At 41.7% G+C, this 27,848-nt stretch overlaps 2 protein-coding genes across 12 annotated transcripts in view; both read right to left on the minus strand.

Moving 5' to 3' along the window:
- Positions 1-14,559, minus strand: part of LOC139530660 (peroxidasin-like) — an 82,144-nt gene extending 67,585 nt beyond the window's left edge. For all 3 annotated transcript variants that reach the window (XR_011666094.1, XM_071327248.1, XM_071327247.1), the window contains exon 1: positions 14,276-14,559. Coding sequence is in view for 2 of the 3 variants with exons in the window: in XM_071327248.1 (XP_071183349.1) it covers positions 14,276-14,460 (185 nt within the window). In the remaining variant the exon portion in view is untranslated. The remainder of the gene's footprint in view (positions 1-14,275) is intronic.
- Positions 14,560-15,423: 864 nt separating this feature from the next.
- LOC139530662 (myelin transcription factor 1-like protein) overlaps positions 15,424-27,848 on the minus strand; it is a 140,007-nt gene continuing 127,582 nt past the window's right edge. For 2 of the 9 annotated variants that reach the window (XM_071327250.1, XM_071327249.1), the window contains exons 18-23: positions 27,384-27,605; positions 27,086-27,180; positions 24,512-24,615; positions 23,025-23,168; positions 18,740-18,802; positions 15,424-17,977 (exon numbers count right to left, since the gene is read on the minus strand). In XM_071327250.1, the coding sequence (XP_071183351.1) occupies positions 17,837-17,977; positions 18,740-18,802; positions 23,025-23,168; positions 24,512-24,615; positions 27,086-27,180; positions 27,384-27,605 (769 nt within the window). In that variant the 3' untranslated portion in view covers positions 15,424-17,836. Of the gene's footprint in view, positions 17,978-18,739; positions 18,803-23,024; positions 23,169-23,228; positions 23,337-24,507; positions 24,616-27,085; positions 27,181-27,383; positions 27,606-27,848 lie in introns of all 9 variants that reach the window. The other 7 variants (XM_071327251.1, XR_011666095.1, XR_011666096.1 and 4 more) reach the window with 7 other exon arrangements.

Genomic DNA, 27,848 nt, shown 5'->3' on the forward strand with positions numbered 1-27,848 from the left:
ATATTGTCATCCAGAATCACATTTACTTAATTGCCACGCTATAGCACACGGTATTTATACAGCAGAATTTTTAAAGGACCAAAATTTTAAGTCTGCTTCGTGTTTTCATTTTTGCCATGGAAAAAAGAATGTGATACTGGTATCACCCCGGCACAAGTATTTATGGGAAAAGGGAAGGGCAGAAATAAGTCAGGGCTGAAATACCAAGGGAGCACTTTATGGCTGTTGGTCTCAGATACATATCAGTATCAGGTAGGTAGACTACACCCTCTATTGATTGCGGTGGACGGATTATGACTTTGTCAACAGAAGCACTTGTCCCCTAAAGTGTGTGTAGCCTACCATTACAGTATAGTAGTATGAAGGACTGGGTTTCCCAACAGAGTGGATCACAAGAAACCCCAATCGGGCCAGATAAGGTCAGAGGGAGACCATTATTCCTACAGTAGCATCTAAACAGCAGTCCTGCAATCACTGTTTCACTGAAGACAATTAGTAGGCCAACAAATTCACATTCAAAACCTTCACCATTTACGAGCGTAATTCTTCTAACATTAATGGCCGAAAATATCCTTCCTCAAATAGCCATCAGTTTTTTGTCTGACTATGATAAACAACAGGCGAACAATATGGCATTGTGATCCCAGCAGTAAATGAGTTTACCATGCCAGATAAAGTAGCGTCTGGAACCAGAGTGCTCGACACAGTGGCTTATCACCATGGAGTAGTGAGAAGACTGGGAGGAAGTGGAGGATGGTCATGGAGTAGTGAGAAGACTGGGAGGAAGTGGAGGAGGGTCATGGAGTAGTGAGAAGACTGGGAGGAAGTGGAGGAGGGTCATGGAGTAGTGAGAAGACTGGGAGGAAGTGGAGGAGGGTCATGGAGTAGTGAGAAGACTGGGAGGAAGTGGAGGAGGGTCATGGAGTAGTGAGAAGACTGGGAGGAAGTGGAGGAGGGTCATGGAGTAGTGAGAAGACTGGGAGGAAGTGGAGGAGGGTCATGGAGTAGTGAGAAGACTGGGAGGAAGTGGAGGAGGGTCATGGAGTAGTGAGAAGACTGGGAGGAAGTGGAGGAGGGTCATGGAGTAACAACAGGAACATATCGGGCAGACCTCCAATAAACAGTTATTTGCTACTTGAGCCTGTCTGTCTGTCTGTCTGTCTGTCTGACTCCACAGCAAACAGACACCTTTCATCAGCAGGAGATTGTTCAGATTGTGCTTATTTTTTGCCTATTGATGTTCATTGGAGGGTTTTTGAACAAGCTTCATTGACAGAGTCCATTAACTCAAGTTCATGTTTTGATGGCGCTGCTCCCCCTCCAAAGCTTATCAGGCCACTGAAGCAAAAACATTTTAGCACAATATTCTACTTCTCACCTTGACCGAGAACAGTAACACAAAGTAGCAGCAGAAACAGACTTGTCGGTCTTGGCACTGCAGATACTGTCGGAAATTGAAACCTGAACACAACACAGTTTTGATACAGTGCAAACTTGTGGGATGCATTTGCTTGACTCCAGATGCAAAACAAACTGAAAGTATCTTGGATCTACCGCCCAGCGCCCACACACATAAACTGTACCACCCTGCCTTAATCGGTGTACTGATAATAACAGAGCAAGGTCCATGCTGTCTGGGAATACATTTATACTGAACAAAAATATAAACGCAACATGTGAAGTGTTGGTCCCATGTTTCATGAGCTGAAATAAAATTTTGTGCACAAATTTGTTTACATCCCTGTTAGTGAGCATTTCTCCTTTGCCAAGATAATCCATCCACCTGACAGGTGTGGCATATAAAGAAGCTGATTAAACAGCATGATCATTACACAGGTGCACCTTGTGCTGGGGACAATAAAAGGTCACTCTAAAACAGTGGTTCCCAACCTTTTTGGCTTACTGTATCACCAAATGAATTTTGCTCTGCCCGGAGTACCCCTGAAGTACCTCCTCATGTACATTTAACCAGTAGACCTATGATCTCATAAGTCTTCTCAAGTACCCCCTGTGGATAGGCCAAGTACCCACGGTTGGGAAAATTGCTCTACAATGTGCAGTTTTGTCACACAACACAACGACACGGATGTCTCAAGTTTTTAGGGAGAGTGCAATTGGCATGCTGACTGCAGGAATGTCCACCAGAGCTGTTGCCAAATAATTAAATGTTAATTTATCTGGCATAAGCTGCCTTAGAGAATTTGGCAGTACGTCCAACCGGCCTCACAACCGCAGACCATGTGTAACCACACTAGCCCAGGACCTCCACATCCGGCTTCTTCATCTGCGGGATCGTCTGAGACCAGCCACCCGAACAGCTGATTAAACTGTGGGTTTGCACAACCAAATAATTTCTTCACAAACTGACTTCAGTGGGCAAATTCTCACTTTCGATGGCCACTGGCATGCTGGAGAAGTGTGCTCTTCACAGATGAATCCCGGTTTCAACTGTACAAGGCAGATGGCAGACAGCGTGTATGGCATCGTGTGGGTGAGCGGTTCGCTGATGCCAACGTTGTGAACAGAGTGCCCCCATGGTGATGGTGCGGTTATGATATGGGCAGGCATAAGCCACGGACAATGAACACAATTACATTTTATCGATGGCAATTTGAATGCACAGAGATACTGTGACGAGATCCTGAGGCCCATTGTCGTGCCATTCATCCGCCCCCATCACCTCATGTTTCAGCGTGATAATGCACAGTCCCATGTTGCAAGGATCTGTATACAATTCCTGGAAGATAAACATGTCCAAGCTTTTCCATGACCTTCATACTCACCAGACATGTCACCCATTGAGCATGTTTGGGATGCTCTGGATTGACGTGTACGACAGCGTATTACAGTTCCCAACAATATACAGCAACTTCGCACAGCCACTGAAGAGGAGTGGGACAACATTCCACAGGCCACAATCAACAGCAAAATCAACTCTATGCGAAGGAGAAGTGTCGCGCTGCATGAGGCAAATGGTGGTCACACCAGATACAGACTGGTTTTCTGATACACGCCCCTACCTTTTTCTAAAAGTACTGTATCTGTGACCAACAGAGGCATACCTGTATATCCAGTCATATGAAATCCATAGATGAGGGCCTAATGAATGTATTTCAATTGACTGATTTCCTCATATGAACTGTAACTCAGTAAAATCTTTGAAATTGTTGCATATTGCATTCATATTTTTGTTCAGTGTGATATGGGGAAAACTTTATGGATTATAAAGAGGTAAAACATGGACAAACAGTAAAGACCTTTGATTGATAGGCAGGAAGAAGGAAATATAGCCATGGGCAATGTTCCATCCATCCATCCCCATCCACCCATCCATCCATTCATCCATGCATCCATCCATCTATCCATCCATCCTTCCTTACTTGAAGTAATCACTGATCTGTGGAAGCTATACAGTAGACCCTTCGCTTGGGGCAGTGAGGCTGCAATTTAACTTGACACATGGGATAAACTAAGCGGGACATTTGTCCTCTCACCAGTGATTAATGGGCATTGACAGATGAACCATTCCTTCAGTTTCCTACCACACGGTTGAAGATTCAGGCATGTAGTGCTACTGACTAAGGCCTTATGGAGTGGAATAAACCCTACTTTACAGTCCTCCAGTAGAACATAGACAGAGACCACGGCACTTGAACTCAAGCGGATATAACACTTGGCTCAGCAGCCGTAGCCCTCAAGATCACATATGAAAGAATGATGGAAATACATATCACAGGGAAAAAATTCTTACCTAATTCGGCATATAGTATACGGTATGTTAGAAATGTAATATCTTTATCTAGAATGCTTAGAAGCTAAGGACTTGTCAGCTCAAACAGCCATAAAGTAAACTAATAGCTAGGCTTTCCTCTGTGAGTCTTGAACTATGAATGTATCTGCCTTTAGCCTTAAAAGAGAAATCCTCCCAAATAAGCATGTTTCTTTGAGACTTTAGCCAGGGTGGAGCTTCAACATAGATCTTGTGAGATCATGCATGCTTTGTCACATGCTGTATAGAGTTAACACAGTGCTGGAGAGGAGACAAGAGGTGACACAATGTCCACAGTGACAACACTTGGAAACAGGATGCTGTTCAGTGCTCTGGGTTCTTGTTGGTTGGCTGCCCGTCCAGCCTCAACCATTCCACAAGGGAAATTCCACTGAGCAAATGGCCAAGCCGATAAGAGCCCTGGGCCTGATAACCGGGCCGGCTGTGATTACCACCGACACCAGGCAGACAGCAACTTTTTCAAAACCCAATTGCTCTGTCAGAATGGAGAGGCCGGCCTGGCCATGGCTGGGTAGGGTAGCATGTTGGGCATCATGGCCACATAGGTACAGCTCCATTTAGCAAAAGTCTTTGTCAATCCACAAAAAAATCTTGCAAAAAGGCTCTGTGGCATGTGCAATGCAAACCCTAATAGGGAGTGGGCCTTCCCTGGCTAGGACTTCTCCAGCTCTAGCATCTGAGTGCCATGTGTGGATTTCTCGCTTTCTCTCTCTCTCTCTCTGGGAATTGTTTAGCTCTCTGACACATGCCCAAGTTGGACAGCCAATGACTCTCTCTGGGCGTGCATGACTCATACTTTGTTAAACAACAACATGGCAGTCTCCCCACCTCGTTTCTTGAAAGAAGAACAAGGCCATATCAATCTCCAAACATGGTTGGGAGCTTTTCTCTTAATACCTCTGTGTGAATACTGCAGTATAAAAAAGGCGAGGAGGCTGTGTCTTTTGCCCGGTGGAGCATCCACAGTCTATCAGGGTATTGTGTCATCATCTCTGACATTAGATTTGGGCGGTATACCGTATACTGGGGTATTTTGAAATACCGGCGATATGATTTTCAATACCGCCCAAAAAAAGAAAATACCAATACAATACAAGCTTCTTGGTTACAGCAAAGACAATCCCGCCCAAATCAACAACCCTGCTGCCTAAACGGGTCTACACAGAATATGCAAACGGAGCTGACGGAGCGTAGCGCTCCATGTCGTTTTTCGTCACAAAAGAGGCGGCTCCTTGTAGAGCGCTCCGACATTCCTCGTACTCCCGTGCCACAAAGCTGAGGGGACAGTGTTGTGGTTCCTTGATCTGATCTATAAGCTATGTATCAAAATAGCCTATTTTGCATTGATAAGCAACTGTCAAACAATATTTGAAGTCCCCCAAATGTATTTTGTTTGGAAGTAATAACTAGTGATTCAAGGCTACTGGTAAAAACAGCTGCGAGATATGTGCTTTTTCTCCATGACAAAAACATGATGACTTAACTGATATGGGGGTGAATACATTGAAGCAGCATATTAAATTGGGAACATGTTGAAGGTTACACTGGCAAGTATGAGAAAGGTATTTTATTCAGAAGTAATAACTAGTGATTACTGTTGTGAAATGGTAGAACCTGCTGTAGCCAACTAGCTAGCCGTGTGCTTTTTTCTCCATGACCAAAACATGGTGTTTTATTTTTAGCTCATATGGGAATGAATACACAAGCAGCATATCAATCTGGGATAATGTTTTAGGTTACACCCATAGGTATAAGAATATTTGCTGGGCATATTTTTTTAAATTATAAATCTGATTATATCACATGGAGATGTGAGAAGCTAAAAAGGATAGCTTGCTTGCTATGTTTTTAGCCAGGCTAAAGCCAGCTAGTCAGGCTGCCAGCTAGGTACTACCGTATATATTAAAACCAGTAGATAGTGATAGCGCTGACGTCATCCACGTATTCTCATCCAAACTCCATTAAGATGGAAGTATTTGAATTTGATGCGTGCCATATTGCTGAACCGGGCTGAATGGCACCAAATAATCGCTAAGGATCAAGGTTAATGTGGCCGTGAGGATCATGGCCGATGTAGTCGTTTTTATCCTGCCTGAGAGAGTCAACCCATGCTCCTGCAAGATGAAGTTAATCTCAATACCGGATACCACGTGAATACCAAGTGCAAAGAGTGTGCATGAGGGCCTCCTCGTAGCCTCCTGGCCCGTAATTGGTAAGTGTCAGCCCGTAAGTGTCAGCCCGTTGTCCTGTGTGACGACAAATGTAGTAGTGGATCACTATATAATGAAATATCTCAATTTGTAGCACACTTTTCAATAATTCCTCATTTGGGATTGAATTTGATCATAATAAGACAATATTAGAGGCCAAAATACCAGTAAGCAAAATGGCTTTCTAGGGCAGACTAGGGCTTTGGCACTGCTAGGTTGCTACGCAGTAACTGACCAGCAGAGCTTGTGACTGGACACTGGAGGCCTAGCTATTACTAGCAAGGGAAGGCGACTCTTCCTTGTTTTCACAAAATGAAAAGACAAAAATAAAAGACTTTGCTATCGTCCCCTTGTGAATGGGAGTGGGACCGGCGAGGATATCATGCTACTAAAAAGTGTCCGCTACTCCAAAAATCCAACTCCACCTACGTGTACGCACGCACGCACATAGTTTAATGGAGTGGAACTTGTAGTAATCTTAATATATTTACATATATTTATATATGTATATTTTTCCACTTGGAAAGAGTTAATGTTTACAGTTAATTCATTGAGCTGTATCAAAATATATTTTTATTTACAGTTATTTACATATGTACAAGACTAATTGTTTTAGAATTCACGTGATGGAGATTGAGAGAACTATGAACATATTTATGTTGTATTGGTTAGTATTGGATTACGCTACCGACTGCAAGTACCAGAATGCCTTGCGACAGGAAGTAAGAACAATTTTAACACGGCAGTTATGTACAAGTGACAAGTGATTATCCTGGCTTTCGGTAGCAACTATATTATTTTGTTGTTTTGTAGAATCTAAAGTAGTAAAGTGTAACGTGAACAAGTATTATTACTAAAAAGAAGCTTTCATCTCACAACCGACGTCATTACTTTGAAGATAGTTATTCTATAGAAAGAAATAGTGCCCACTGTGTGCCCTGCCGGTAATACTGTCTACCCCGGTATGGTACAGGAACAATATGAAGCTATGAAAATTACCACCCAACCCTATCTGACATCCTTTGATGTCTTTATCCAGAAAACGATATTATCAACAGTCACAAAGATCTTATTAAGCATTATAAAGATTCATTACAAGGGCATAAAAAGTGTATCCCTTCAGCTCTATTTCCTTCCACTGAGGCCCTTCACCGACAACATGGCTGCAAATAGACATGCATGATTAACAACTATGCACGAACAGCCCTGGACATGCATAAAAAAATCCCAAACAAGTCACAGTGGGAGAATCGGACTTTTAGGAGACATCCTTAGTTTAACAATCCTGCAATTACGCTATAACAACGCTATGTGAGAAATGCTGCAAGACCGCTGGAACACCATTAGAATTCAGCAGCCGAGCTGTCCTCCCCCCGACCCCTGTAGGACAGCCACAGTACGAGAGGGACAGGGAGGGTTCCTTTCAAGAACTATCTTCGGCCCAATCTCCCTGTGCAAATGAGCAGAGCTTTGGGGATTTCTGGCTTTGCATTCCATAATGCCGCAGAGACTGAACGCCTTGCAAAGCCTGACTGCAGCAAATTCCACACAATGGAGCTCCTCTTTTCCCTCCCTCCCTGACTCCCTCTCTGACTCCCTCTCTCTCTCCCTCACTCAGCCTCGTAAGCCATCGATGTCACAAAATAGAGAAGATAAAGGGAGAAAATGAAGGAGGGATTGAGAGGAAAAAGGTCACCCTCTGATTCCTGCCCGACTACCAGGTCATTAAATCTACCCAGTAGGGCTCTAAGGACTGCACTAGGGAGGCTCGTAAATGTAAAGTCGCAAATCCAGACCATCTTATACAGATGGCAGGTTCCCTGCCTTGTAGTATGCTGCACAGTTCAACTTCCACCCCACCCCCATTGAACCCACCCACCAGGAACCTCCCGCTTCACTCATCGGGTGGACACTCATTCAACCTCTAACCACTCAGTCTGTCTTGTCACAGTCCATTCAGATCAACCAGCAGCTAATCCTGCTCCTGTAAACTACCACCTTTCTGCTAAAGATCCGGTGAAAAACTAAACTACTTATCGATTCTCCAAGATACAATGCAAAACCTTTGACGTGAAATTAATTCTGATAGCCTGTGAGAGTGAACCAAAGGCTGCTCCTTCACGTTTCATCGCGGCCTTTACCGTTAATGTTATTACAAGTCTACTACAGAACAGAGTTTCACAAGTGTTTGTTTGTAGTTATATCGTTAAAAAACACCACATCCACCACAGGGTGTGAGAGTAAAAACACCAAGAAAGGAGCCCATTTGAATACTAAACATTTCCTAAAGAGGCAACCAAGGCCATAACTAGCCACTTTATGAGTTAGCACATTGACACATTTACAACGGGCAGACTCCCCGTTGCCATGGCGTTGCCCATGTGTTCATAATCAGGGTTCACTTTCACCATGTTTAACAAATTTCTGCTGTGGATGCCAGACCATGTGACAACACACAGAAACAAACATACATACATAAATAACAAGAGGCCATTCGTGAGGTTTCAGACAAGACATTAACTATGAAAGAGCCAAAAAGGAAAGTCTATAACAATCCTGTATGCACTGCAGTATGTCACATAAACATTCTCCACATAAACCTCACAATTGCAAGACAAGCTGTCGTCTTGTGCAATGTTCCCTCAAAAAAATGTGTCACTGAGCAAATTTCAGGTCTGCTGAGCGCAAACTTGAACGTTGTGAAAATTCTGGCACAAGTTTACTGTGAACACAGAGGCTGTACCCACTTCAAGTTAGTTTTAACAGTGGTCAAGTAGGCTACTGTGGCTATTTGATCATAATGTAGGCCAACCAGAGTGGCCTACCATCAAAAACAATGGAGAAAATCCATCCCATAACATTTTAATATGGAAATAGCTGTTCTATCGTTCCGTCTACAGTAACAGCCAATGTGTGGTGATTCGATGTCGGCCTACATTTCATGAGACTTTGGAAAAAAACATGCAGGGCTTTACATGAACCTGTTTATCCACTTGTCCTTCAGACATGAACATGTTGTTGTGTTGTTTGATGCAAGAAACCACTTTACAAAATAAAATGCATAATTATTCCCCTACCATTATTACAAAGAATCAGACAAATTATGCTACCCTCTGCCTATTGGCTACTTAGCTTATTCAAGACCATCTCAAAATACAACACTGCCCCTTTAAGACAAAAAAAAAGCTATTTTCCTGACTTGCTTTTCAAATGTGTCTAGAAATGCACATGTTTTGTGCTCCTGTAGGAAGCAATCCCTCCCCCATTGCTGACTACAAGTGATCTATAACTGGGCTAATAACTCACTAACTAGCAAAGGATGTGAACAGATGTACAAATGTGCACACGTCGCTACATGTAGCTCTCGCTTTGATCTCAAAACAAGTGCATCTACTGACGACCACTCATGCTGTAACAACAGTCCAGTTCAAAGTTAATGGCAATGGTCTATTGCATATAGGCCTACTTCATCTCTGATTGGTTATGGCACACCGGTCTGTGTAGAGTACGGACCTGAGTCGCGCCTGTCAATGCAATAGAATCCTACGCCGATGCGTTCTGCCTACAACAAAATCTCTTGCATAGTTCGTTTTGCATACTAAGTCTTGCATAGTTCATTTTGTTTCGGTATGTTGCATTGAAAGTGGCTAATATTGCATTGATTCGAGCACAATTCCCACAGTAAAGGGAAACGTTGGTAGTGTTAGCTAATGTGGAAAACTCTAGAAAGTTGAGTGAAGTTCAATTTCGTGCTTCTCTGCTTGGGCTGATATTTCTTCTGCCCGGCTGTCCCTGGGGAGCTGTGTGCCTGTGAGCAGCTTAGAGGGAACATTGGTCTTATGTCTTTGTAGCTTAAAATGTGTCTTTACACAGCGTTAGCAAGCGGAAGAGTTAGCATCAACAACCGTGGGCCTGTACGGGAGGATTCAGGAGAGTGGTTGACAAAATAGAGCTGACAATCCCAGAGCAGGAGTGCAGCAGTATCGTCACAAAGAGGAAGGGCAGTAATTTACTATTATACCTCAAACAGAGAGTCCTCCGAGACAACAGCTAAAAAATAAATGTGGACCATCAAAGATGGGAGGGAAAAAAGACGTCCACCTTAATCTGAAAGAAAACCGCTGAGAGTAAAAACAAAACAAAAAACGGTAGCACCGAGCACGGTCCTGGGTGTACTTTGGGGAAAAATAACTTATTCCCCTTTTCCCATGGGAAGAGACACGTTTAGAGATATAAGATACTTATCTCACAGAAGCCACTGACTTTTTGAGAGCCTTGAGTGATTGGGCCAGGGTCCCTGAGTTCATTCGAGATTGACATTAGTAGAGAAACAAGCATTACACACACACTGGGCAGGCTGACTAGGCTCAGAACATTTAGACACAGACGCCACATTAGAACTGGGAACAACGGGGAGAGTGAACGAGAGGGAGAAAGTAAGAGAGAATACTGTGAATGAAGAGAGAAAAAGAGATGTGGAGAGAGAAAATGGGCAAACGTGGTAGATTGAGAGCCAGAGAAAGGAGAAAGAGAGGTTGAGGAGATGCTTTCAAACAATAACAAAATACCTTCCCACAGCTCTGAGGAACCTATTAGTGGAACATCTGACGGCAGTGCTCTATGCTGATGAGGAGGAATTTCCACATCAGAGATGGCACACTGCCAGGTCAGGACGAGGAATGCAAAGCCCAGACCTTCAGGGCCTAGCCAGCCAGCAGCATGTCCCCAAATACACCTCTATATACAATACCCCCTGTCTCTAACACCTGTTTCATTAACAACCCAGTCACCTCTGCCCCCCAGCCCTCACAGCCAGCAATCAGCTGACCCCAAGGTCGGGGGGCCGGTGTTTTGGTCCTGGGACTGTGGCTGAAATGTGTGAAGCTATGAGAAAGGGATTCAATCTAAATGTTGTATTTTTAGCCTCCATAAGGGTCAATAAAGCCACTATAAAGTACAAGGCACAGGACTGATGTCATAACTTGGTTCTAACCACACACAAAAATACACACTACATTTTATCCTTCAAAGGAGCTACTGACTACTGTCTAATGAGGCTTAATGTGATCTGCAACTTCATATTCAGGGAGACAAATATTCCCCACATTCAAGCATTCCTTCAAAAGAGTGCTCGAGTTCTGTTGAAAGGTGCCTTGCAGCCCTGAAGGCCAGGCTTGTGTGCACAATTTACAGTGGAATAATGGAAAGGCAGGGAGAGTCGCAGAGGCTAGCTGAGCTGCATTCATGTTCCGACAAGACTGAGCACAGGCAGGCAGGGGCAAAGCGACAGGTGGCTGCTTAGTTCAAACCCCAGCGAGCATGAAAAACGTGTCAAACTGACACATGATTTGCCCTCCACAGCCCCCCTCTGAACAACACTCAACAGTGACAGATTCAGAGGCATCCAAAGGAGGGAAGAAGAAGAAGAAGAAGAAGGGGGGGCTCAGCACACCAAACCATAAAACAGTTCCCATGGCAGAGGGGACGTTGACGTGTCCTGGGCATCTTGCAGAGTTGGCAGGGAGGGCAGTGCTCTGTGGCTGTAGGTCTGGCCCATTGACTCCCTTTGAGGCTGGCCTGGAAGCTTGCATACATACAGTACCAGTCAAAAGTTTGGACACACCTACTCATTCCAGGGTTTTTCTTTATTTTTACTCTTTTCCACATTGTAGAATAATAGTGAAGACATCAAAACTATGAAATAACACATACGGAATCATTTAGTAACCAAACAAGTATTAAACAAATAAAAACATATTTTATACGTTTAAAAAAAACTTGAATGAGTAGGTGTGTCCAAACTTTTGACTGGTAGTGTATGTTAGGGAGGCTAATTCTGTGCACGCTGTGCCCGTCGTTGAGGCTGGGTTTTTCCTTTGTGCCCAGCTTCCTGCATGAAGGTCTTTATTTGCACAGATGCACGCAGGTTTCGGAAACGTGTCAAAATCACAAGGGTCAATTAAAAACAAGAGGGCACATATTCCAGAGATTGGACGGTTTTGGAGTTTCAGAGCTGTGTGTGTGTATTCTGTCTGGCTGTTCGCTGGCACTTTCAGTCTTTAGCTGCATCCCTATCAAGACCTATCAAAGAAGTGCTGCTGAAGGCACCAGGGTCACACTACTACTACTGCTGAAGGCACCAGGGTCACAAACTGTGCTTCCATTCATCTGAGACATATTTAAACCACAGTTTGACCCTCTAACACAGACCCATGCCTGCCTACTGACCCTTTACTCTGGTTATCCAAGAAGCCAATGACACATCCATGACAATACTACCTTGCAATATGCTGAATAGATAATATAATAACAGCTTATAGGGAGGTGGTCAGAGACCTGGCAGTGTGGTGCCAATATAACAACCTCTCCCTCAACGTGATCAAGACAAAGGAGATGATTGTGGACTACAGGAGAAGGAGGGCCGAGCACGCCCCCATTCTCATCGACATGGCTGTAGTGGAGCAGGTTGAGAGCTTCAAGTTCCTTGGTGTCCACATCAACAACGAACTGTCATGGTCCAAAGACACCATGACAGTCGTGAAGAGGGCACGACAATGCCTATTCCCCCTCAGGAGACTAAAATAATGTGGCATCGGTCCTCAGATCCTAAAAAGTTATACAGCTGCACCATCGAGAGCATCCTGACTGGTTGCATCACCGCCTGGTATGGCACCTGCTCGGCCTCCGACCGCAAGCCACTACAGAGGGTAGTGCGTACGGCCCAGTACATCACTGGGGCCAAGCTTCCTGCCATCCAGGACCTCTATACCAGGCGGTGTCAGAGGAAGGCCCTACAAATTGCCAAAGACTCCAGCCACCCTAGTCATAGACTGTTCTCTCTGCTTTCGCATGGCAAGTGGTACCAGAGCGCCAAGTCTAGGTCCAAACGGCTTCTTAACAGCTTCTACCCCCAAGCCATAAGACTCCTGAACAGCTAACTAAACGGCTACCCAGACTATCTGCATTGACCCCTTCCCCCATTTTTACATTGCTGCTACTCTCTGTTTATTATCTATGCATAGTCAATTTACCTTTACCTACATGCACATATTACCTCAATTAGCTCGACTAACCTGTGCCCCCGCACATTGACTCTGTACCAGTACCCCCCTGTATATAGCCCTGCTACTATTATTTTATTGTGGCTCTTTAATAATTTTATATTTTGTATTTATTGTTTACTTCAGTTTATTTAGTAAACACTTTCTTAACACTTATTTTTTCTTAAAACAGCATTGATGGTTGGGCTTGTAAGTAAGCATTTCACTGTATGGTCTACACCTGTTGTATTCAGCGCATGTGACAAATAACATTTGATTTGAAATCAACTAAGCCATATTGGTCAAGGGCCATCCACTTGCAGTCCAACAGGCTTAATTAAGCAAGCGCTTGGAGGAAAGGTCATCCCATGGTGCAGTTTCTCACAAAGCTCACATGCAGAGAACTATATTAGGCTTTACAATACCCCATATGATCCAACAACGTAAGTTCAACGTCTAGTTTTGATTTATATTTGGTTGAGTTGTCAACTAACGTGAAATCAACGTGAAATCAAACAAACATGTCACCCTGTCATTGGATTTAGGTCAAACCTGAAATTCCTTTATGTTGGTTACTTTTTGCAAAGTTTTCCACATTGATTCAACTTCATCACATGACATTTTTCTGTGGCTGACTTCGATAGCTGTCTAACCCCCCCAAAGAACGACCAGTAGGCCTAGCTCAGTCACTGGCAGACGTCAAAGGTGTCTTGGAACTTTACTAAGGCACGTCCCTTCCAAAGGCTACGCAACCGACAAAATGCTCTTAGGTCCAACGATGTCTTTGACCTCTTTTCCGTAATGTGGGTAGCCTATAGGCTGAAAAAAGTTATTGTTTTTCTTTAGTGAGTCAACTGAATAAACCAATGCAAGACAGATAACGACCAAGCATACATATAAGATAAGCCTACAAAACTAAATCGATGTGATGAGGAACTTAAAAACTATCAAAACTCCCAGACTCCATCATTGCAACTTTGAATATGCAACCAGAACGGTGGTCTGGTCCCAAAGATGACAGTAGCTCTTCTCATCTTGCTGTCTCAACTGTGGTTTAGATACGGAAATATTAGATCACGTCTAACTGTTTAAATTATTATACACAAACATAAGAGATCGTATAACCATCTCAAAGCGCTTGGGTTGATGTGACTCGTCCAGAAATCAGTGCATTCATTCCGTTCCCTCCATAGCCTACTAACTTTTCCCGTTAGATACAATGTAATGTTACTTACAGGATGGTTGTCGACGGAGCAACAGCAGGTACGGTTTCCAGGTTTAAATGCATACATCTCACCGTAGTGCGAAAACATAAACACCGACTTGGACAAGAATATACAGGCTGCGGGCCACTGGCGAACAAAATCAGTGCTACCGCGACTACAAAAGGGGATAAGACTTGACCCGTCCACAGCGCCATTGCTAGGGAGTCAGCAGCGCAGAGAACACACCGCCAGCAACCCCTCTTACCGAAACTAACATCGGCTGAGTTATAGTAAAGCTAGGGAACTCAGCTGACTGATAGAGAGAAAGAGACAAAGAGAGAGAGAGAGAGGGAGAGAGAGAGAGACAGAGACAGAGACAGAGAGAACTAGGGCAGTGTTACAAATTATGTTGGACAGGGGAGAAACTCTAACTAATGGAAAGCCTGGTTAATAAAATTATACTTTGTAGCGTGCATCTGTATAGAGATGTCCGATTTAAAAAATTTACTAACTATGTTGCCTAATAAACCAGTGGTACATACAGTTAAGCGATACTAATTTTGCTGAATACTATTAAAAATAATGATGTAATACATTTTAAAAAACGTGTAAATTGCTTATTCAGATGTTATTCCCATAGAACCTGGAAATGATGCCCTAAAATGTTGCCAGTTTGTCTCTCGCTGGGTGGAAAGCACTCTATTGATGTGCCTATTCTGAGCCAAATATGCAAACAGATTGCCATAATATGATATGGTTTGGGACGTTATAATGGTTTAGGACGTTATAACGGCTTAGGACGTTATAATGGTTTAGGATGCAGGTAAAAACGTTTGTCCATGAAATATGACGTTATACAGTGCTCTGTGCTGCTCTCTGCTGGTTTTCATGTGGGTTGACAATGGTACTTGTTACAGTACTTGTAACAAAACACCCACTACACTTTATAGCCGTCAAAATAAACGTCAAATTTACGACATAACGTAAAGTGAATCCCAAGAAAGCTGTATTCTTATTGCAAAACATTTGAGGATTGTCGAGGAATAACAACCTAGCGATTCTCTTGTGTATTGAAAAAACCCGTGTGAATGAATGCAGTCTTTAGCTGAATGGGTTCCACGAATGGTGGGTTTTACGCACTGAATTGAGAGCATGAACAAGGATGATGACTAGACATCAAAGCTTACAGGCCTGTGGCAACACAATTTTTCTTTATTCAGAGTAAGATGTGTCAACATCCAGCATGACAAAATTTTTACAAAGTTCACAATTTAAAAATGAAATATCACAGCAACTTGTGATCTCACACATTTATAGCAAAATTAAAATGTCAACAAATCCATGCTGTGTAGTACAAAAATAAATTAAACTTCAGTTCCACAGAGAGCACAATAGTTTATACAAAATCCTGTCTTTGTTAATGAATACTTAAATCAACCTCAAAATGAATAAGATAGAATAAATAAACTCTGATGAATTCACAATAATTTATATGAAAATTCAGCATTCTAATATGTGACACCTTTTGTGTACCCTATGTAAATATTCACAGATAACTTTTTTCAAATGTGATTTTATGTACCAACGGTAGATGAGCAGCCGGTTTGTGCTTTAAATCCCTTTCCATTGTACTGATAATGAGAATTAATTCAAGAACTGATACTAACTAGTACTCTACTGAAAGCATTACTATATTGGCAAAAAGCTGCAGACACGATGCTGTGGAGAAAGGCATATGCAGCCATTGACAAGGGAGCCTTAAAAGAGGACGTAAAAGTACAATAGATGAGATCAGTTGAACAACAAGGACCTTTGCATTAGCTCTTAAAAGGCAAATTCTCAACATGGTCGCTAACAACTAATAACACAACAGAAAGAGGGGCCGCATACAGACATGAAACTGCATCCCGCGATTCAGAGTAAAAAAAAAAAAGAGAATACGCCCTCAATTTACTTGTTTTTTTTTACCTTTAATTGATTGACTATTTAATTTGTACAGTGATTAGATATAAAGTGCTGCTGGGGATTATTTAATACTCATATAACATACCAAAATGAAATAGCATCATTGTTTAACATTTGATAATACAGTATTAGTGGTATGGTTATAATCATAATTTCTGATTCAAATCCCTGTAGTCTCCTTCAGTGGAACTAATTCATCACCTAGTGGCTTCAAGCAGTTATTTGCTCCAATCGTGTTTCAAAGGAACACCTGGAAATTGCACGCCGCCACATGTTAGGATAGTATCTGTAGGACAAGTGCAAATAGTCTACTGGCACATAAGTGGGGACAATGACCCTGTAAGTCCCGCTCTTTCTCATACTCTAGTATAAATACTCTTTACAAAACTCTTGTTACTCTCCGCTTAGGCTCTCAGGTACTGCTTTAGTTTCTTTAGAAACATCAAAACATGGAAACAAAGGTGTCCTTGTGCAAAATTGTATGTAAAGAAATTGGAACTCGTAAAGCATCTTTCATCTTAGAACTGAATGTTCAACTTAAATACTTTTTGTATTGAAAGGTTTATATAACATTTTATATTTGACATATAGTGAAAAGATTCCTTTGTTTCCCCCCTATGTTTATGAACAGGTAATTGCATATACCCCCCCCCCCCCAATTTGTTTTTGCATCCCATATCTATTATAAACATATGATTTAGATATACATTGCTGAGACATTGCCCGATTCTAGCAACATACGTTTTTACATTTGAACCAGAACTAATACTAAATGCTAGAATGATGCCTTGATACTCTATTTCCATTATACATCACATTGTTGCTGATTGAATGACAATGGGTATCTACCAACACAAAAGATCAAGAGTGAATAGAACTTTTCAAGATAATGGGATTTCCACCATTGGGTTTCCGTGTCATGATGTTTACAATAAAACTATAACATTCATACAAACATCAAGTCAGTTTCCAACACCTATTAAAAATGCCCCCACCTACAGCTACCAACCTTTAAAAAAGGTTTTAAAAAAAAAGTACTTTGCAACCAAGTCTTGCTATTCAACAGTCTGCACACAAGAAGAAGAAAAAACATCTTTAGAATTCCAAAATCATTCATTGAGGAAAAGATCATTGAAAAGTAGCTACCTCCTTGCAGTCCCCTCTTGATTTTTGTTTTGTTTTCACTGTCCAGAGCAGCTTTTTCATCTAAAATCTTCATCATCAAGCATTAAAAATAACTAAAGTCCTATGTTAATCAGCTTACTGTTCAGTAATATACACAAAAAATGTGCATACACGAGCAGCTAGAAACATTACACCACACTATTTCAGCTCATACAGTATGAAAACGTACAAAATGTGAATGTCTTCAAAAACTATTCTGCCACTTACTTTTTTTTCTTCAAAGCAAGACAAAAAAAGAAAAATCATTATGAAGTTTTCTAAGCATAACATTTCTTTTTTTTGAAGATCAAAAATCTATATCTAACACTGTATGTATAAGTTACAGCAGCAAACCATGAGGCATCATCCTATCATGTCACTTCAGTTCTTTCCTGTGGATGTTGTTTTCCTTCACTCCTCTTTGAGAAGAAGCTCTGGCGTTTGCTGGGCTAGCGGGCTGGGCTACACTTGGATTCCTTGCACCGCTTGTTTGATGTTTTCCAGCAGGGCTTTGTTCTCAGGGCTCTGGTACTGCTCCTGGTTGGTGTACATATCTGTTAGCGTGGTCACGTAAGCATCAAAGTTCTGATCGCTGATCGGCTCCTGTGAAACATTTCAACAACACCAGAATTAGGTGAGATCATAAGAAAAAGAGGTGAAAAAGAGAGAACAGAAGACAGGCCTAAAAAAAACTTTAAAGTCATCCTTTGAGGAGCTTAGCCTTACAAACAGTTTTTAACCAACATGTTTTACCACAGATAAAACCACTTGAAACGAACTATTCTCTGAACTAGGCCTTTTCATATTTAAATACTCTAAACATGATAGTCATCGAAATAAGGTGTCTTGCAACAGGTTAATGGCTGAGAGGTGGTGGTTTTACACAAAGATGATCCACACAGAGTAAGATGTCATGCAGCGATGTCCATATTGGGAAAATAGGGTCATGCTGCAATGTCTATACGCATTGTATGTACATGCACTTTGCAACCAACAAGGGCACTTTCATTTAGCTAAATCAAGCTTTTTCCATTCAAATAGATGATCATTGCGGTTAGAACTTTTGGAAAAAAGGGAAATTCAGGAATGGAAGTGATTCAGGATTTTTTTAAATCGCATCAAGAGATGTAAGATGACTGGGGAAAAGACATGGTCACCTGAATAATAAACAGATGGACATGGGAAAGACATTAGGAGGACATGAATGGGAGAGATTCTGAACCAGACAGATGACTAACTCTACTGACTATTAGGGTGGCACTGACACTAGTAGCATATTGTAGTGTCCATATGAGGAAATAAAGAGCAGGATTAACAGAAAGAAAAGCAGTGTTAGAGTAAGAATATGATGAATGATTGTCTTACTATCTGATGCATCTGTAAGCAGCTGTTATTTCTAATAGGAGCCTCTTTGTATGCAAGCGGTTTCTATGGGGGGAAAGGTTAGTTACTGTTAGTTGGTGCCTAGTTACTGGTACTCTCTGAAACAATCACTAGATGGTAGCATTTTAGCTGCAGTACCAACAGCACATCTAGAAAAATGTAACTTTGAAAGAAATAAAGGCAAGACAGCAAAGCATACAGTACAAGAATACATACAGTGGGGAGAACAAGTATTTGATACACTGCCGATTTTGAAGGTTTTCCTACTTACAAAGCATGTAGAGGTCTGTAATTTTTATCATAGGTACACTTCAACTGTGAGAGACGGAATCTAAAACAAAAATCCAGAAAATCACATTGTATGATTTTTAAGTAATTAAATTGCATTTTATTGCGTGACATAAGTATTTGATACATCAGAAAAGCAGAACTTAATATTTGGTACAGAAACCTTTGTTTGCAATTACAAAGATCATACGTTTCCTGTAGTTATTGACCAGGTTTGCACACACTGCAGCAGGGATTTTGGCCCACTCCTCCATACATACCTTCTCCAGATCCTTCAGGTTTCGGGGCTGTCGGTGGGCAATACGGACGTTCAGCTCCCTCCAAAGATTTTCTATTGGGTTCAGGTCTGGAGACTGGCTAGGCCACTCCAGGACCTTGAGATGCTTCTTACGGAGCCACTCCTTAGTTGCCCTGGCTGTGTGTTTCGGGTCGTTGTCATGCTGGAAGATCCAGCCACGACCCATCTTCAATGCTCTTACTGAGGGAAGGAGGTTTTTGGCCAAGATCTCGCGATACATGGCCCCATCCATCCTCCCCTCAATACGGTGCAGTCGTCCTGTCCCCTTTGCAGAAAAGCATCCCCAAAGAATTATGTTTCCACCTCCATGCTTCACGGTTGGGAGGGTGTTCTTGGGGTTGTACTCAACCTTCTTCTTCCTCCAAACACGGCGAGTGGAGTTTAGACCAAAAAGCTCTATTTTTGTCTCATCAGACCACATGACCTTCTCCCATTCCTCCTCTGGATCATCCAGATGGTCATTGGCAAACTTCAGACGGGCCTGGACATGCGCTGGCTTGAGCAGGGGGACCTTGCGTGCGCTGCAGGATTTCAATCCATGACAGCGTAGTGTGTTACTAATGGTTTTCTTTGAGACTGTGGTCCCAGCTCTCTTCAGGTCATTGACCAGGTCCTGCCGTGTAGTTCTGGGCTGATCCCTCACCTTCCTTATGATCATTGATGCCCCACGAGGTGAGATCTTGCATGGAGCCCCAGACCGAGGGTGATTGACCGTCATCTTGAACATCTTCCATTTTCTAATAATTGCGCCAACAGTTGTTGCCTTCTCACCAAGCTGCTTGCCTATTGTCCTGTAGCCCATCCCAGCCTTGTGCAGGTCTACAATTTTATCCCTGATGTCCTTACACAGCTCTCTGGTCTTGGCCATTGTGGAGAGATTGGAGTCTGTTTGATTGAGTGTGTGTACAGGTGTCTTTTATACAGGTAACAAGTTCAAACAGGTGCAGTTAATACAGGTAATGAGTGGAGAACAGGAGGGCTTCTAAAAGAAAAACTAACAGGTCTGTGAGAGCCGGAATTCTTACTGGTTGGTAGGTGATCAAATACTTATGTCACGCAATAAAATGCAATTTAATTACTTAAAAATCATACAATGTGATTTTCTGGATTTTTGTTTTAGATTCCGTCTCTCACAGTTGAAGTGTACCTATGATAAAAATTACAGACCTCTACATGCTTTGTAAGTAGGAAAACCTTCAAAATCGGCAGTGTATCAAATACTTGTTCTCCCCACTGTATGTGGTAGCGAATTGGGCCTGCAACTGAATCCAGCTCACAACATAGTCAGAATGATCATAGCATCTGGAATGATATCTCATTGTGTTCATACACAAAGGTTACACATTTTTAGACGAAGAGATATCGTTAAAAAAACATTTTTTAAACTATGATAAATGGCAGCATTATGGCTTATAAGAAAATGGCAAAATAGCAATTTGTGAATAACACGGGTATCAGTCATAGTTTTTGGACCAGTGCTATTTTGTCCTTCTTTTTCTAAAGACTATAGGGATTTTTTTTATGGATGCTTATGGAGAAAGGCTGTTTTTGGCATGCCCTAAAATACTTTTAGCCCTACAGTAAAAACAGACCTGCAATTATAGCATCACATGTACTGTACTATGAAAATCCATGATAGATCAACAAGTGAGTTTGTTGAATTTGCAAACATAATATAGCCTGTAGCTACAGACAGAGTCAAAATGGCGGAGACTAAGTTTCCATTGCACTGAGAACAGGCAGGTACAGAAGATAGCAATATTTTATAAATATCTTTGTTTAAGACTGCCTTTCTAATCTGTCTATATGTTGGATATCAGAAAAAATTATCAGCAGGCTGTTGTTTGGTCACCATTGTAAGTCTCTGCATGTAGAAATGGACCCCTAATTCATAACACAAGACTCATATACAGTGCCTTCGGAAAGTATTCAGACCACTTGACTTTTTCCACATTTTGTTAGGTTACAGTCTTATTCTAAATTTGATTACATCGTTTTTCCCCCTCATCAATCTACACACGATACCCCATAATGACAAAGCAAGAACTCGTTTTTAGACTGAAATATCACATTTACATAAGTATTCAGATCCATTACTCAGTGCTTTGTTGAAGCACCTTTGGCAGCGATTACAGCCTCGAGTCTTCTTGGGTATGAAGTTACACGCTTGGCACACCTTTATTTGGAGAGTTTCTCCCATTCTTCTCTGCAGATCCTCTCAAGCTCTGTCAGATTGGATGGGGAGCGATGCTGCACAGCTATTTTCAGTTCTCTTCAGAGATGTTCGATCGGGTTCTAGTCCGGGCTCTGGCTGGGTCACTCAAGGACATTTAGACTTGTCCCAAAGCCACTCCTGCGTTGTCTTGGCTGTGTGCTTAGGGTTGTTGTCCTGTTGGAAGGTGAACCTTTACCCCAGTCGGAGGTCCTGAGCACTCTGAAGCAGGTTTCATCAAGGATCTCTCTGTACTTTGCTCCGTTCATCTTTGCCTTGATCCTGACTATTCTCCCAGTCCCTGCCGCTGAAAAACATCCCCACAGCATGATGCTGCCACCACCATGCTTCACCGTAGAGATGGTGCCAGGTTTCCTCCAGACGTGACGCTTGGCATTCAGGCCAAACAGTTCAATCTTGGTTTCATCAGAACAGAGAATCTTGTTTCTCATGGTCTGAGAGTCCTTTAGGTGCCTTTTGGCAAACTCAAAGCGGACTGTCATGTGCCTTTTACTGAGGAGTGACTTCCGTCTGGCTACTCTACCATAAAGGCCTGATTGATGGAGTGCTGCAGAGATGGTTGTCCTTCTGGAGTGTTCTCCCATCTCCAAAGAGGGACTGTAGAGCTCTGTCAGAGTGACCATTGGGTTCTTGGTCACCTCCCTGACCAAGGCCTTTCTCCCCGATTGCTCAGTTTGGCTGGGCGGCCAGCTCTAGGAAGAGTCTTGGTGGTTCCAAACTTCTTCCATTTAAGAATGATAGAGGCCACTGTGTTCTTGGGGAGCTTCAATGTTGCATACATGTTTTGGTACCCTTCCCCAGATCTGTGCCTCAACACAATACTGTCTCGGAGGTCTACAGACAATTCCTTTGACCTCATGGCTTGGTTTTTGCTCTGATGTGCACTGTCAACTGTGGGATCTTATATAGACAGATGTGTGCCTTTCCAAATCATCTCCAGTCAAGTTGTAGAAACATCTCAAGGATGACCAATGGAAACAGAATGCACCTGAGCTCAATTTCGAGTCTTATAGAAAAGGGTCTGAATACTTATGAAAATAAGGTATTTCTGTTTTTTTGTTTTTAATTAGCAACATTTTCTAAAAAACTATTTTAGCTTTGTCATTATTGGGTATTGTGTGTAGATTGATGAGGAAATTTTAGAATAATGCTGTAACCTAACAAAATGTGTAAAAAGGCAACGGGTCTGAATACCTACCGAAGGCGCTGTAAAACTTCCCCATTTCAGTTTGGCTAAAATTAGCAATAACCTATTTATCATTAATCTAGGCTTTAAGCCCCAGCTCAACTCAGCATGGACAAACTGGTTCCTTCAGGGCTTCACAGAAATGCAAATAATGAATAGATAAATACTGTACATAGATGAGTATATAAATGAATCAATTCATATGCTACAGTATGTTTGCTTATAGGAACTTGCCCGACTGCCGTGCTTGGTGTTCCCTTACCATATGAGGGAGCTGGATATTAGCTAAACTGTTAATCAGTGTCTGGCTGAGACCTGCCAGCTCATGCAGGAGAGATTCATTTTGTTGTTCAATCACCTTGTTTTCCTCCTCTATTGACTTCAGATTAGACTCCATTGTGGTAATCTAGGGAAGGGAGGCAGTGTGAGAGAAGAAGAGGGTTATGGTAAAGGTGGTGGTTTTTACCTGTGGTTGTTACAGCGGAGCACACAGGGTGCAGTTCACATACCACGGGCAGCGGCACACCTCAGACACGCCACAACTCACGGCTGATTGGCTGGCGTGCAGCCATGTCTATGGCATCATCACATGGAGAGATGGATGTAACCGCAACAGAGCAACATATGTGAAGAGCAATGGGCAAGCATGGACAGATGCAATTCAACACACTGACAATCACACAAATGTGTTTAAAATTCTGTGGGGTATATTCCAACACATGCTTCAAACGCAATTTTAGCACAAATATGCCGTCCCACTGAGCACAGACGTCATTTCAACGTCTAGTTTTGATTTACATTTGGTTGTGTTGTCAACTAATGTAAATTCAACATGAAATCAACCAAACTTTTTACTATGTCATTGGTTTAAGTTGAAAAGTTGTGAAAAGAAATAGACACAATTCCCTTACATTGGTGACTTTTTGCAAATCCAATCAGTTTTCCACGTTGATCCAATGTCATCAAGTAGATTTTTTTTTTTTTATGATGTGAAAACAATGTTGATTCAACCAGTTTTTGCTCAGAGGGATGTGCCTCCAATGCACTGTTGTGCTCAAATGTTTGAGGTCCAAAAGTCTACTACAGGTTAGAATACAGCCTGTATTTCCAAAGTGAGATCAAACTTGCATGCATTATCAAAAAGGCAAACTGTATTTGAACATATTGTGAAGCTCTTTCCGTTCCTTCCTTCCTGGATTTGAAAGAAGTGTTTGATACATTCTTGATATTGAATTTTAGCTTCTGCAGATCACATACACACATAGTGGTATAGAAATCCTATTATACTAGCTGTGAAGCTGCTGCCCCTGTTCTCTTTCTAATGGAGCTGTAGGATGTTTTTGTGGACTGGGTGTTCCTCTTTATTGGCTGGGAGTGATTATGCTCTCTCTATTTTTCAATGTTTGGCATGCAGGGGGCCCCAGAGGAAAAGTGCTTTATAATTAGGAATGCCCCACTTTGTTAAACCGCATTCTCCCAGATGTGAGATATGCTAGGATGTGTCTCACTGATGGTAGATCATGTATGACGATTGAACAGATTTTTCCAAACTGGAGTCCCTTTTCTTGTGAGTGCTTTAGCGGAGGGTAGATTAATTTAGGTGTACGCTGTGCTACAAATACACACTTAGAGTCTAGGAACACTGACGATAGCAGAATGGTGTGCCACAATGGGTAGAAACTGAACGGTAAGCATGAAATGAGTCAAATATTCAAGTCAACAAATGGCGTGGTACTAGTACTGACCTACCTGTGTTCTAAGTTTGATCATGTCTGCCTCCACTTGTGAATTAGATTCACTTAAATCTTTGATTTCTTCATCCAGCTGTTTAATCTCTTCCTCGTTCTCGATTCCTTCAAAAGATAATACAGTGAACAATTATTAGATAACTGCCACCCACTCCAAGCCCAACAAAATACTTCAAATAATCTGTCAGTGTGGTGGGTGAATGAGAGTGTGATAGAGGGTTGCACATTCCGTCACAATATTGTTTTGAACATTCATTTGAGGACTGATGCCCGACTGAGCATTCTACTCCAAGCACTGTCAACTGGAGCATTAAAAGTGCATTACAGTGGCTTGGAAATAGAATGACACACAACCTTATGGAATAATCCTTGGATAGCTTTTCAGAATTCATCGATAAAAGGGCCCACATGGAAAACTAAAGGCACAGAAACCATAAATATCTAGGTAACAGGAAATACATTTATTTCCATGACAGAATTAAAAAGTAATTTTGCACTGATCAACGTAGATATTTTCAAATACATGCAACTTAAAAGTTACATACAGTATCACGGAATTTTGATTTGAAATCTTTTGGACATCAGAGCAACCTTGAGGGAATCTTATTTGAGTCAGAAAATAATGTTCATATGATCGGGAAGATCTACAAAGCCTTGCAGAAAGCATATCCAACTAACAATCTCTTAGAAAAAATATATAAATGATTGGAACCAAGATTTAAAAAGAACTGATGTTGGCACAATATGGTGCGAAAGTTGGAGCATAACCTACAAAATTATAGTTAATGAAAATGTACGCTTTATCCAGTATGAACTAATGTACAGAATGTATTATACAAGAGACAAAATTCACAAATTCTACAGCACAACAGCAGAGTCATGTCTCAAGTATAAAACTAATAATGACTCAATAATTCATGCTTTCTTCGAACGCTATAAAGTTCGGATATTGTGGGCGGAGCTAGAAAGTTGACTGTCAGAAGTATTACAATGTAAACTTACTTTTAATAAATCTGTCTGCGTATTTCAAGACATGACATATGGGAGTGTAGTGAGATACACAATGGGCTGGATGATTCTTTTCTCATCACAATTTTTTTTAAAACATTTAGTAAACACTTGGAAATCAATCATTGCGCCATCATTGACACAGTGTAAAATTAAAATGATATATTCCTGAAATATTGAAATAGCATGGGCGACTGAGAAAAACTAATTGGTACAATTTAAGAATAAGTGACAAACAATAATGCAGGCACTAGGGATCGGGGTGTGAACACGCAGGTCTGGGCATAGGAGATGTGGTCATTGTTTGTGGGTGTCTGTGAGTTGTCGTTTGTATGTATCCATTTTTTATTTTTTATTCTGTAATGTAGAAAAAATTCAGAAAGAAAAAAATATATGTATTATAAAAATAAAAAAAACATTTCTAAAGAAGGCAAATAATTAGTAGGACATCCTTTTGCCATCATTTTTATGTTGCCAGATTAATTTAGATTAGATGCATTATAACATTAGCTACGTAGTTTAGATTGAGAGGAGAACACCGGATTTTAGCTAGCTAGCGTTAGCATTTCTAGGTATTTTTGACTAACTTTGCTAGCTTATGACAACATTGCCATCTGTCTAAAGTAAATTTGATGACATGATGTTGATTGCAAAGTTGTTTCCAACTAAATAGTTGCCTACTTTAGCAATGTCATCTATTTTAGACGAAACAGTCATTAACCCCATTTCTACTTTTGGCCATCAATATGTCTGCAGCGTCTGTAGAACGTTGACAACAATGGCAACGACATGACCAAATGACGGAGGTGCAACCCTTAGATGTTGTAAAGACACAGATAGAACAATGAGGTTTAGTTATAAAAATCTTTGGTAAAGAGGTTGAACTCGACAAAAACAATGGAATTGCCATGGAAACGCGTGAGGGAAAGGGACGTGGGGGAAAGATCTCAAGTGACCCTCATTGCCCACCAGCAAAATGTGTCTACATTTAGGCTATTGTTTATATGTGTATTTCACAATATGTTGAGGTAAAAATATAATGCTTGTATGGATATCAACCAATCAACTGCATTACAGTTAAAAACAACAATCAACGATTTCTGTATGCTAGCTATGCTAACCAGCTTATATGAAGGGGAGTTAGCATTTAGCAGTCACTTCTTCTAAACCTGAAAAGGGACAACTTCTACATGTAATGCAGCGAATTTGTGGGCCTGTTATACTACATAAATAATGACGGATTTGACTAATATCCACGTTGTAAGAACAGATTTGTTGAATGTGCGCCAATCTGGTCATTGAACATCAGCGTTCCATTGACTCCTTTACCGCATTTATGAATAGCCTAATTGTCACAGGCGTGCTTGCTAGCTCAGAGGCTGTATGGATTTCTGTGATTGCTGTATGGCAATCCAGGACACTTTGTTTCAGATTGGGATTCGATTTAGGAGTTCATTACGCATACACACTCCTGATTGGCTTTTTATATTAGATTGGGATTCCATTCAGAAGCTCATTACACATACACTCTCCTGATTGGCTCCATTGTGTGTATGACAGTCATTACCATTGCTGGTGCGCTGTTTTATCGTTAGCATTTCAGACAGTCCAGTCAGTCTGGCTTTTTTCATGGCAGACGTGGCACGCGGACAGCCTGACAAACTAGGGGAACAGATGAGAAAATAGTTACACACAAATAGTGCATATTTTATTTAGACACACACACACAACTTGACTGGATAGGTGAAAGCATTGGCTCCACGACATAGCTTTCACAAAGCCTGTAATGTCAGATCAGTGAATACATCAGGGAAGGGATAAAGAGAGGATGCATTATGGAATATTGATTCAGGACCCAGACCCACCTCCGGTGCGTGAGGAAGCTCCCACTGACGTGGCCTGAGCCGTCACAGCCTGGGGTGGGACAGGACATTCCGTCTGTCTTCCCAGCCTTCCATGTGAACTGGGAGCCGTTCATGTAGCCGTCCTTCTGCCGCTTGGCAGCTAGGGGACAGCCTGATGCACTGCGGTGAGACGCGTACTTCCCCGTCACGTGACCCTGACCATCACAGCCCGGGACCGGACACCTGTTGATTGCAGAGGGATGCTGTGGTTATTCTAATAACCAGGGACTGGAGTTTCTTTCTGACAAGAGCCCAGCGTTTTTCCTGATCAGGATAAATTGTCAGGAAGAATTGTGTAATTACATAGTTATTGCAATGCCATATGGTCTATGTAATGTAAAGTTGGACACATATAGTTTCATGGGTGCCTACATTTATTGAAATATCATTACAGAATTGAAAGCAGTTTGCTTCGAGTACCAGTAT

The sequence above is a fragment of the Salvelinus alpinus genome, chromosome 9 (genome assembly GCF_045679555.1).
Source record: "Salvelinus alpinus chromosome 9, SLU_Salpinus.1, whole genome shotgun sequence".
Lineage (NCBI taxonomy): Eukaryota > Metazoa > Chordata > Actinopteri > Salmoniformes > Salmonidae > Salvelinus > Salvelinus alpinus.